General features: G+C 45.2%; 2 protein-coding genes across 2 annotated transcripts; one reads left to right on the top strand and one right to left on the bottom strand.

Annotated features, from left to right (window-relative positions):
• The first annotated feature begins 2,440 nt into the window (after positions 1-2,440).
• On the top strand, positions 2,441-4,412 carry LOC126491644 (serine/threonine/tyrosine-interacting protein-like). The gene has a single exon (XM_050127455.1). The coding sequence runs from the start codon at positions 2,684-2,686 to the stop codon at positions 3,353-3,355; it is 672 nt and encodes a 223-aa protein (XP_049983412.1). The 5' UTR covers positions 2,441-2,683; the 3' UTR covers positions 3,356-4,412.
• A 4,827-nt stretch (positions 4,413-9,239) lies between these two features.
• LOC126491645 (CD209 antigen-like protein C) lies at positions 9,240-12,338 on the bottom strand. The gene is made up of 8 exons (XM_050127456.1): positions 12,204-12,338; positions 12,004-12,081; positions 11,811-11,894; positions 11,395-11,457; positions 11,038-11,115; positions 10,643-10,794; positions 10,114-10,226; positions 9,240-9,755 (listed from the first exon to the last, which is right to left on the bottom strand). Exons 1-8 carry the CDS (start codon positions 12,334-12,336, stop codon positions 9,614-9,616), a joined length of 843 nt encoding a protein of 280 aa, XP_049983413.1. The 5' UTR covers positions 12,337-12,338; the 3' UTR covers positions 9,240-9,613.
• Between the last annotated feature and the right edge of the window lie 431 nt (positions 12,339-12,769).

Genomic DNA, 12,769 nt, shown 5'->3' with positions numbered 1-12,769 from the left:
AGTAATGGGTTACATCTAGTTGAGTTGTTGGCCAAAGGGGCCCCATGGAAACCCCCAAACATCTCATGTGATTGCCAAGGCTACTGATTGCTCTCTGTGAACTGATGGTAAGGCCCTGTTGCTGAAGATAATACTTATCAAATGGAAATGGAGAACTTGAGCTGGTACCTGACTGAGCCATTGCCCACTACTGACTAAGTATTAATGGTACTGAAAGGTATTCTGCATCATGTCAGAGGAAAAAGGCACACACTATTGCAGCTACAAATCCTGTGATATATAACGTGACCTACCTGTATGATATGCTGGTGCCCTAGTGGCACAAATGTTGTGGGAGTAACCAACTAATCTCTGACTGTATTTAAGGCCACTTTATGAGATGGAACCTATCACTGAAGTTACTCAGCTGTCCAAGAACATAAGACTGGACAGGACTTGTGCCTAGGGAAAAACCAAGTACTATTGTTCTAAACAGTAATACAATGACTCCTAATGACATCTTGCTTTTCCCATAGATAATTGCCTTACTCAACCATCATCAGAGTAGTTTCTGTTTTCAGTAGATGGGAATTCACACAGAGATACATAAGGATACAAGAGAGAGATTTTGGAGCACTCAGTCCTTAGTGGAATGTCTTCATCACACCTCCACCCCTTAAGGCTCTGGGACTGTATGGAAGAGAAAGTGGAAAGATTTTTCAGAGCCATAGGTGGTACATGACTCCAAATAAACAGGTTTCTCCAGACACAATGGGACTAATGCACATATGAACTCATGGAGACTGTGGTAGCATGCACAGGGCTTGCATAGAATGAAGCCACACAAGATCCCAGTGATGAGACTGGGAAGTGGACACAGGTTCCCATCCCTAACCAAGAAGCTTTCTGCAATTGACATTCACTTACAAAGGAAAAATTAGTTTTCTCCAGTGGTATCTCACTGAGTATATTAATCACACTTCAGAGTAGATCAGGTGTCCTGTAATAAATGGCCAACACAAAATGAACTCAGTGCTATTTTTGTAGACTTACTGTCTCAAATTGCTTCGTTTGTGCATATTTTGCCTGGTTGGTTTTTGATTTTGTATTTTAGTTTTTGGTGTGTGTGCTTGTGTGTGTGTGTATGTGTGTGTTTGTGTTTTGTGTGAGTCTTTTTTAAAAAGAGAAAGAAAGGGTATGGAGCTGGGTGCATGGGGAGGTGAGAGGAAGCTGAGAGGAGGTTGAGAACGGTAAAGTATAATCAGAACATATTGAGTGAAAAACATTTTGAAAGGTATATCCTTAGTTTTTTATTCTTAGTTTTTTCAGGACTTTTATAATAATTGGATATTCGATTTTTGTCAAAATCTACATCTCATGATTTCTGTTCTTGGATCCATTTATGTGATTAATTACAGTTACTGATTTGTATATGTTGAACCACTGACCCATTCCTGTATCTCTGGATGAAGTCAACTTGATCATGATGAATGATATCTTTGATTTTTTTTTCCGGACAGAAAACTCACTGTGGTAGTGGATGTCTTGAAATTCAACTACATAAAGCAAGCTGGCTTTGAACTCACAGAGATCCACCTTCCTGTATCTTCCAGAAACCAAGATTAAAAGCTTGCACCACCACACCCCACTTATCTGTGTTTTGACTTTGGTTCATAAGCATTTTCTTAAGAATTTTTGTGTCTCTGTTCATCAGAGAACTTGGTTTGTGATTATTGTTCTGTCCTTATTTTTGATACTAGGACAAAACTGGCTTCATAAAAACAGCTTGAAATTGTGTTTTCTTATTTGAGGAGTATTGGCCTCCTCAACACTCTTTACAGATCTAGTAGGATCAGGAATGAATCTATTTGTATATCAGAGCATTTTCTCCATGAAATATATATATGATGTGTGTGTGTGTGTGTGTGTGTGTGTGTGTGTGTGTGTGTGTGTAGATCAGAGGAAAACTTGGAGTCAGTTTTCTCCTTCCACCATGTGAGTTAGGGAATCAAACTTAGGTCTTAAGACTTGGCAGCAAGCATCCTATCCGCTGAGCCATCTCACAGGCCCTACAGTAAGCATTTGAACTTAAAAAATTGAACTTAAAAAATTGATATTTTATTAAGCTTTTATCTTACCAATGTGAATTTATAAAACATTGATTTAGAGCTGAGTATACCACTGCCCTAAAGGGCCTCCTGCATTCCAGACATAACTTTTCTTATTTTCATTGTAGAAAAGCAATCCAATTTGCTCATGGCAATTTGGACCAATTACCCTTCCTAACACAGTTATTCCTTTCTTAGCTGCTTGTTTTAAGGCAGTGGCTCTCAACCTTCCTAAAGATGCAGCCCTTTAATATAGTTCCTCATGTTGTGATGACTCCCAACCATAAAATTATTTTCATTGTTACTTCAAAACTTTAATTTTGCTATTGTTAAGAATCATAATATAGGGCTGTCTGAGGGGCGCGAAGACCTGCGGGGGGAGACGGCCGCAGCATGGCGGCCGGCAGAGCGTCACCTTGCCCTCTGCCTTCCTGTTGCAGCCGCCTGGACACCGTGGTCCGCGAGTGCTCGCTGTGAGCCCGCCGCGCGTCTGCCCGCCGCCCGCCCTCCTTCCCGCGTCGCCTCCGCCAGCCCGGGGGACGGCCGGGCGCACCGCTGTCCCTCGCGCCGCGCCCACCCGCCGGGGCCCTGGGACCATGGAGGACGTGAAGCTGGAGTTCCCCTCGCTCCCACAGTGCAAAGACGACACCGAGGAGTGGACTTATCCTATGAGACGAGAGATGCAGGAAGTTTTGCCTGGATTGTTCTTAGGCCCATACTCTTCTGCTATGAAAAGCAAGCTTCCTATATTACAGAGACATGGGATAACTCATATAATTTGCATACGGCAAAATATTGAAGCAAACTTTATTAAACCAAACTTTCAACAATTATTTAGATATTTAGTTTTGGATATTGCAGATAATCCAGTTGAAAACATAATACGTTTTTTCCCTATGACTAAAGAATTTATTGACGGAACCTTACAAAATGGAGGAAAAGTTCTTGTCCATGGGAATGCAGGAATCTCCAGAAGTGCTGCCTTCGTTATTGCATACATCATGGAGACATTCGGGATGAAGTACAGAGATGCATTTGCTTATGTCCAAGAAAGGAGATTTTGTATTAATCCTAATGCTGGATTTGTCCACCAACTCCAGGAGTATGAAGCCATCTACCTAGCAAAATTAACAATACAGATGATGTCACCACTCCAGATAGAAAGATCCTTATCTGTTCATTCTGGTACCACAGGTAGTCTGAAGAGAACACATGAAGAGGAGGAGGATTTTGGAAACATGCAAGTGGCAGCTGCACAGAATGGCTGACTCTGAGCACTGTCACACAAATGTGAATGTGTCACACGGATGTGAATTTCTGTTTAGAAAGGAGGAGATCCTAGTGATGATAATGTAAAGTGGTAAAAACACAAGTAGTTTCTTTTCAATTATATGTTGCTTCCAGACATGTTTCTCTGCAACTTGTTGAGCAACACTTTAAGATGTTGAACTTCTACAGTAGATGGCGCTGGTGGGTGATGGGTTTGCTTTAAAATAACAAAACAAAACAAAAAACACTTTATGGTTTTATTGTAAACCAAGAATTTTGGACTTGCAAAAAGGTATTATTGCAATAATGCACTTTTCATACTTGAAGTTTATTTGTATGATATAAAGTTATTACTTTAAACAAAATGCAAGTTAGGGGATTTGTTTATAATTTTTGGATAATTTATAACAAACAAATTTCCTAATGTTTCCTAAAAGCTCATTTGTGTTATATATTACATTTAAAGTAATTTTACAGTTAAATTTTCTGATGGAGCCTCTTACAGAAACAGTAACAAAATGTAGAACTCTTTCACATTTTTTAATATAATTCAGCAACTGAATTACCATTTTTTTAAACTTCTTTGTCCCTTATTTTTAAATCATGATTTTAGCCAACTATCCTACTTTACTAATTTAATTAATACTTCCTTTCCAATTGCCTTCCTTATTGTAAACAAGAAAAAAAGTTGTAATGATGAAAGAGGTCTTATTTATTCAAAAATAAGGATAGTGTTATATTTCCACCTGCTGTTTTTCTTTTTGCTGTTTGTTTAAGCCAAATGTTGACTTGGTCTTTACAGAGTTGCCTAGCCCTTTTAACTTTTGTCCAAGATGGTTCAAAGTAGACTTTTAAGAAACCAAACCAATGTAGCACTGTTTCTTCAATATGAAACCCCCAAAAGAAAAGTGCCTTGCATCAACCAATTAAATCCTCATGACCTCTAAATTAGATAGCAGTATAAAGCTATTAACATTTTTGTAATTTTTTTTTGTTTTTAAACCATAAATTAAATCTGTGAAGCTTGAAGAAAGTAAATTATTTGGAATAATATGAGACATTTACTTCAAAAAAAAAGAATCATAATATAAATGTTTGTGTTTTATGATGGTCTTAGGCAATCCTTGTGAAAAGGCTATTTGGCCTCCAAAGAGGTCATGATCCAAAGGTTGAGAACTACTGGTTTAAGGGCATTAAAAGCCCAAAGTGGCCAGGGGAAAGTCTGAGCTTCTAGTTTAATGGAATGTTTGTTGTGGCTCCTGGCAAGAGCACTTCTACCTCTGGAACCAAAAACTTCTAGGCCAGCAGAACTTAAGGTTTCTGGACTAGGAAGCAAACATTTTCCTAGTGGGTCACTAGGAGTGATAGTGAAACCGGGCCATTTTCCAGCCCTTGATATCTGGACCCATGGATTCTGGCTATGGGAGAAACCATACCATATATTGGATGCTGATTCAAAGCGTATATTGACTTCTGGAAAACCCTGCACCAGCCCTATAGGGTGCTGCCCTGATAATTGTAATTGTGTCTTCAAGAGGCCATTCCATCTTTCTATCAGGTCAGATACTTCAGGATGATGGAAACAAGCTAAGACCAGTGGATTTCAAGATTGTGAGCCAACTGATGCACTTCTCTGGCTGTGACGTGAGTTCCATGGGCAGAAGCAACACTGTATAATACCCTGATGGTGGATAAGGCTCTCTGTGAGTGGTTTTAGTAAATTACATTCAGGAAGGCAAATCCATAACCAGAATAAATATCTACTCCAGTAAGGACAAAGTGTTGTCATTTTCACGGAGAAGTGGTCCAATGTTACTAGGTCGCTGGCTGGTCACCCTGAGGAATGGTGCCATAGGGCTCAGTGTTGGTCTCTGCTGTTGGCAGATCTGGCACTCAGAAGTGACTGGAACAAATACCATGTTTTACCCACTGTGAAGCTTTCCTTCTCAGGTATCTTTCAGGGTTGTCCCAGATAGGGGATATATAGCTGTAGCTGTGCACTTCTGGCTGATGCCTGCATAATGTGCAGAACCATCAGCAAACCTGGCCCTGGTCGTGTCTTCCTCATCAACTGATCATAGGGAGCTCTCTAAGAGGCTATAGCACATGCTTTGCAGTACATGGCATTGTAATGAGAGTAGAAATCATAGGCAACAATAGTCTGCTGCTGTGTATGCCCTGTTTTATGACGTGGTGTTCAGATCAGGTCACATGGTAGCTTGTTGGCCCATTGCCAAATATTCAGTTTCTACCTAGGCCTAATAGCAGGCCAAGAGCTGTCACTCAAAGGAAGAGTAGTTGTTGAAGATGATGGTAGAGCATGGCTCCCCAACCTCAAAGGTCTCCTTTGTGGTTCACCTACAGGGGCCTGCCAAAGATTCCAAACAGCGTCCCTATCGGCCACTGACACCTCAAGTACCATCAAGTCTGCTGGATCATGATTCAAGTAGTAGAACAGCCTGCACAGTAGCCTAGACCTGTCGAAGAACCGTCTCCTGTTCCAGGCGCCACACAAGCTATTAGCTTTCCGAGTCATTTGGTTTATGGGCTGGACTAACAAACATACCCAAGTAAAGAAATGCTGTCTCTAGAATCCAAATAGGGGTTCTATTGCTGCAGTGAAACACCATGACCAAAAACAAGTTGGGGAGGAAAGGGTTTATTTGACTTATATTTCCACATTGTAGTCCATCATTAAAGGGAGTTAGGAATTCAAACAGGGCAGAAACCTAGAGGCAGGAACTGATGTGGAGGCCAAGAAGGACCACTTCTAGTAAAATAAAACTAAACAACAACAACAACAAAAACCCTGTACTAGTCAGGGTTCTTTAGAGAAACAGAACTTAATAGAATGAATCTCTCTCTCTCTCTCTCTCTCTCTCTCTCTCTCTCTCTCTCTCTCTTTACACACACACACACACACACACACACACACACACACACACACTCCAAGAATCCAGAAGTTGCTCAGTCCAAGAGGTTGAATATCTCTGCTGGTCTTCAGTAGACACTGGAATCCCAAGGAAGTAGGCTCTAATGCCAGCAAAGGAATGAACTTGTTAGCAAGGTGAGAGAGCAAGCAGGCAAAGGGCAAACGCTTCCTTCTTCCATGCCCTTATATAGGCTTCCAGAAGAAAATATGCGCCAGATTAAAGGTGTGTCTTTCTGCATCAAGATCTGGATTCAAGGGGCAGACAATTCTCCCGCAGGTGTGTCTTTCTACTGTAAAGGTCTGGACTAGAGTGGATTCACCACTTCAAACAAAGGAAAGAACTCTCTCACAGGTGTGCCCTCCATTTCTGGACTACAGTTCATTCCAGATGCAGTCAAGTTGACAACCAAGAATAGCTATCATCATCTCTGGAGGTGTCTTCAGAGAAGTTAAACTGAGGAGGGGGTGCTATTCTCAAGGTGGGTAGCACCACCCGAAGGGTTGTACTGCACCCTTGAAGAAAAATGCCAGAACTGTGAAAGTGAGCTGTGCACCGGCGTGCATCCCTCTGTCTTCTAACTACAAATGCAAAGTAACCAGCTCCTTCGCGCGTTCTTGATAGCACGGTGGGCTGCAGCCTCCAACAACCAGCCAAAACAAACTCTGTCTGCTCTTGTCAGACAGTTCCCTTCAGAAACAAGAGAAATAATGCAGCGGCTGTCTTAGAGTTTCTACTGCTGTGATAAAACACCATGGCCCAATGCAGCTGAGGAAAGAAAAAGTTTTATCTTACACGTCCACATCCCAGCCGGTGTCAAGGCAGGAGCCTGGAGGCAGGGACTGAAGTGGAAGCCATGGAAGAACATTGCCTGCTGGCTTGCTCAGCCTGCTTACTTATATACCAGGACGTCTTTCCAGCAGTGGCACGGTCCATAATCGGCTGGGCCTCCCACACCAGTCACGAATTAAGAAAATACCCCACACGCTTGCCTATGGCAAATCTTATGGAGGCATTTTCTAATCATGGTTTTCTCTTCTTAGATAACTCCAGCTTGTTTCAAGTTGATAAAAATACCAACCGGGGCAATTGACCCTTTGTCAACTTGACGTACAAGCACAGTTGTTGCTAAACCTTCACCGTCTCCCTTTTCTTTTTATCCTCGAGATCTCATATTAATATTATCGTTACAGCATAGAATATTTCAGCTCTTAAAATCCCACAGTGCTTTAAAAATTCAGCCTCTTGCTTGGGTGGTGATGGGAGCCCATGCTTTTAACCCCAGCACTCTTGAGGCAGAGGCAGGAGAATCTCTGTGAGTTTGGGGCCAGTCTGGTTTACAGTTCTGGGACACTCAAGACTACACAGGGAAACCCTGTCTCGAAAAACAAAACAAATAACAACAACAACAAAAATCCAACCTCTTTTTTTTTTCTTTTTTTTTCCCGAGACAGGAAAAGCTGTCTCCAGAGCCTGCTGTCACCCCAGCCGGGAAAGCACCTTTCCCTGGTTTCCCTACAGTTTTTCTCTGTAGCTTTGGAGCCTGTCCTGGAACTAGCTCTTGTCTAAAAATCCAGCCTCTTTAAGGCATCCAAAATCTCTTTAAAATTGTAAAATTTGTCTAAAATATCCAAGGACTCTAAAATTGCAGTTTCTCTAAGGTATTCAAGGTTTCATAACTTTGATATAAAAAGGCTAAATTCTTTCTAACTCCAAAAAGAAGCAACAGGCAGCAAGGTAGGAGATGCACAGACCATCGGGCAAGTGCGGAGAGAGGGAGCGGTTCCTGGCCAGGGAGGGCCTTGTCCCAGGGACAGGCACTCTATTGTGTCCTGAGGACACTGAGGGAACCTTGGCAGCCATGAGGAGGCCAGAGGCAGCAGAGCAAACACAGTGCTTTCCACGATGTCGGGCGCCACCCAGAGGACGGAGGGAGAATTTTCTTCAGCGATGCTGAAAAACTCCCTTAGGTTTCAAGACGCTAGGGGGAGGCTGAACCTTTACCAGGGAAAGGAGCTTTCCTGGCTGGGGTGACAGCAGGCTCTGGAGGCAGACAGCTTTCCTGAGCTGAGAGGTGCTATGTAGGGCTCCTTTTCCTTCCCCTGGCCTGCAGTGCCAGGAGGGACCAAGGCTTAAGGTAATGGACACAGACCACCTAGATGACACTAGTGTGCCTCTTGAGAACATGACACGTGTTTGGGAGGTGGAGGAAGACACGACGACAGGCAGAAGGTCCAGCCAAGGCAAGGTGAGAAGGTGGGAAGTGTGGTCTGGGTTTCTGCCTGTGGCTGGGAAAACCTTGAGGATGACTTTGTGTAGCCTGCGGGGAAACCCAGAGGGCTGGTCACTCCCTGACTCCTGACTAGGCCACAGAGGTTTCTTTTGAGAGCAGAGGATGTGCCGAGCTCCAGAAACATCAGATGAAGCCTTTGTGGCATTTTAGCCCCCCTAGTCTGTGAGTGTCGGTTATTGTGGCTACAAGAAACCTGGAGGAAGTGCTCTAAACAATGAAATCATAAGACTTTACCCAAGGGCATTTGGGGGGTTGTGAATAAATAATTGTTCATTAATGAATGAACAGAGAGAAACAGAGACATGTGGAGATGGGAGAGAGAGAGAGAGAGAGAGAGAGAGAGAGAGACCCACAGAGAGACTATGAGAGTATAAATGAACATGAATGTACTCAGTGGGTGTAGAGTACCACCCCCCCTCCCCCCAAAATTTAAGCTTATTCATCAAGGCGATTCAAGTCTTTAATCCCAGCACTGAGGAGGCAGAAGCAGGTAGATCTCTGTGAGTTCAAGCGTAGCCTGATCTACATATCAAGTTCAAGGTCACAAACAAACAAAAAAAATTGCTTCACAACTCAAAAGTGTTGTAGACACAAATATTCTAGCTAATATCAAATATTTCAAAGCATCATTAATAAAGACAATGTCCAGAGCAGCATCCATGGAATGGAACACATCAGACCATATATGAATTTAATTATTTGTTCATTCTTTTATTCTTGTGCTGGGGATGGAACTCTAGAGAGACCCACTTGTGCTGGGCAAGCTGTGTGTCATTGAGCAACACCCAGACCCAGTCACTCAGTGACTACCGAGGGGTTCATGGGCTGGGAAGAGCAACTGAGATCATCCACAGAAGAGGGAAGATCTAAAGGGGAGGGTGTCTCAAGGGACTCTCTCAGAATCTCAAGGGAGTTAGAGCATGGACACCAGGGGTGAGCAAGGTGGCTGGGACTAGAGCAGAGTGCCCCCAAGTTGCCTGTGTGCCTAGGGGAAGCGCAGCCCCTCAGTGACCAGGGCAGGGAGCCAAGGACCTTCAGTGACCAGGGCAGGGAGCTGAGGGCTTCTCGCAGATCCAGAAGTTTTTTGCAGCACATCTTTTGTCATTCCATTTATCTTCTGACAGCTCCACACAGTCCTCATCCCCTTCATTATTGGGCTCCCCATCTTTCCAGAAGCTGCAAGCATTACTAGTTATCAGAGACAGCCATCCTGTCCAGAGCCCCACTCCCAGCCACTGCAGAGGTACCCATCTTGGGCTTTCATGGACAAAGTCTGAGGACCAAGCCAGTGGACAGGAGTCCAGGGCAGGGCTTAGTAAAATGTGAGTTCTAACCTCACCTCTGTGAGAATCATCCCAGCAAAGGGAAAAGCAGATTTTGGGGAACTGGCTTTAGGCTCAAGGAAAAGAATGCCCAGGGATGTGGGGTTCTGCATTTGAAACAGCCACAGTGCATTCCAGTACCAAAGGTTGTGTTTAGGGTGAGGGCTGTCTCCCAGCCCACTGTCTCTGGGCCATGGATTCTGAGTGTTCACCTGAGTCCAAGTGGCGTTCCATCTACCCAGTGCCAGGAACCTTCATGTTTGTGATCACTGAGGCCTATCCAGGTGAGTTCATTCTTTCTGATGTGCAAGTATTTGAGGAATTGCTGAATAGAGGTGGGAGGAAGGGGGGCAGAGTCAGAAAGACACCTCCATCATCCATCCTTATTCCCACTCTTCCTGCCTCCCCTACAAGCTTTTTCTGCACTCAAGCCTAGTGCTGGTCGAGTTGTGTGGACTGGCATGCGAATGTATGCCGTGGGTGCGGATTAAAATGTATATATGTAGAAATATCTTCATGTATATCTTAGATCCTAGGTGTGTCCCAAGAGAGTCACACAATGTCTCAAAACTTCTGTGACTCCCTTTAGACCCAAGCCGCCTTTCATGTGGACCTCTCCACTCCATTGTGGTTCCTCCTACAGGAAGCCCTCTCTTACTGCATCTCCACACCCCACAGCCTCCAATCTGGAATCCAATGCCTCGGATGGGTAAGGTGGGAGGATTATCGCCGCCCCATTACCTGCTCTTCAAAACTGTTGACTATCACCAGGTGGGCTCCAAAATTCTGGCAGGAGGCGACTGAGGCTTCCCAGCTGCCCAGAGTCCGGGAGAAGAGGTAGCAGCTTCCCTGGAAGAGCTCCCATTCCCAGGGGCATGGCCGGCACAGGCCAGCTGCAGAGCAAACAGGGCAGTGGTGCCACACGAGTTCACCTCCTGGGTTCCCTTCTCCCCTCTGTCTTGGGCCTTAGAGCCCGGGGCTTGGCTTCTATTTCACATACCAACTCAGTGCTCCCAAAACCCAGGCCAAAATCCCTGTGCCCTATCCTGCCTGTCTCAGTGGAAGCCCCAGAAGGTGGATGCCAATCCCTCTGATAACCCTTCAGTTTCCTCCTAACTGGGGCCCTGGAGTCTCACCCAGAGAGACATTGATCTGATTCAGCTGCTGCTGGACTTTCTCCAAGATGGAGTGTGTCAGCTCCTGAGGAACAGCAACTACAAGAAGAAGTTTGCAACAATCAAACCCCAACTATGTGCCTGGTGCAGAACTGGACCCACGAGATCACTGTTGTTGATCACACTGACCCCAGGAGCCCATTTCACAGGCTAGAACACCGAATCTCAGACCCTGTTAGTCCAAACACTGCCGGGACACAGGACCTCACACAGGTCCCTCCCTCATCCTGCCGCACACGCAGCATGCCTGTGCCCATGCTTGCCCACCTCACACAACCTCAGAGTCCTCTCCCGCTCAGAGCCCCGGTTGTCCCTCACCCAAGCTGGAGCTCCCCTGATGATCTGAGGTCGGTCTCTGTGGGCATCCACGAATCCTGGAAACTGCAAGAGAAAAGAGCACACCCACACCCTGTGTGAGCCCTGACGGCACCTGGCTGTGCCAAGTCCAGCAACAAGTGGAGGACGGGTCCCATTTTGGAGAGGGTCACAGATGGAATGAGGAATGTGCAGCTTAGGTGTCCCAGCTCTGGTGAATTTGGGGGCTTGGCAAAGATCATCCCAGAGGAAAAAATCTAAAAGTTCAGTTAGTGTCCTGTGCTAGAGTTCTTGTTTAACAAGTGCAAAAATAAAATAGCAAACAAAATAAAAAAATATACAAAATGCCACAAACAAACAAAATAACCTAAAAGGATTCCACATTCCAGCCCCGCTTCCCCAGCCTTGCCCTGACTGACCTTGAACCAGGGTGGCCAACATCAGCACAAAGATACTCAAAGAGATGAGAAGCAGGAGAAGCCAGGGGACTCGGGTCAGATATTCTGCAGGATGGACAGATGGGCAGAGCTGAAGTCCCAGGAGAAGATCCTGCTCTGCTGGGTTAATTCTGCAGAGTACCCCAACACCTCTGTCCCCGAATCACCCCAGTACCTGGTATGCTCTTGGAACTGCAAATGAGACCCTCATGGTCGTTCTCAGTAAATTTCTGGACTTCAAATGTGACCTCCTCTGAATAATGGAACAGAACACAGCAGCTGACCTCCCTCATCTCTGAGCTGGAGGCCAGGCCCACATCATCCTGGATCCTGGACCCAGCTCCCCTGAAAGCATTCAGAGGTACCCAGCCTCACCATGGTTCTTTGGCCGCTGGGCCTCTGGCTCTCCTGCCATCTTCCACTTGCTTGACTCCCCACTCTCCACCCCCTCACTGCCCTGAGATTTATATAACCCCATGCCCTGTGGAGCACCCCACATGAGGACCATTCTTCTCTGACTCAGGAGGAAAAAACGGGAACAGGATGCGGACGTCGTCACCCAGAAGAGTGTGGGGCTCCAGGCATTGATTGACACAGCTAGAAGGTGCCAGCCTGGCCTAGGAGCAGTGCTGTATGTCTTGATGTCAATGTCCTTATTCAAGGCACATCCAGGACTGGGACTTGGTTTGCTCAGCTGTGCAACGGAGCAGTGAGGGCTTGGGGATGTGGCTCAGTAGGTAGAGTACTTGTCTGGCATGCACAAGACCCTGGTTCAATTTCCAGCACTGCAGAATCTGGAAGTGGTGGTGTGTAACACTCATTCTTTATATTGTGAGGTAGAAACAAAAGGCTCAGAATTTCGAGGTTATCATCGGCTACATAGCAAGTTAGAGATGTTAGAAGCTAGGAGGAGGATAAGTAGAAGGTGAAGAGGAGAAGGG

The sequence above is a fragment of the Alexandromys fortis genome, unplaced genomic scaffold, assembly GCF_014885135.2.
Source record: "Alexandromys fortis isolate MF-2015 unplaced genomic scaffold, M_Fortis_MF-2015_v1.1 scaffold_271, whole genome shotgun sequence".
Taxonomy (NCBI): Eukaryota; Metazoa; Chordata; class Mammalia; order Rodentia; family Cricetidae; genus Alexandromys; species Alexandromys fortis.
The sequence above is the reverse complement of the archived record's forward strand: the minus strand, read 5'-3'. Positions and strand labels throughout refer to the sequence as shown.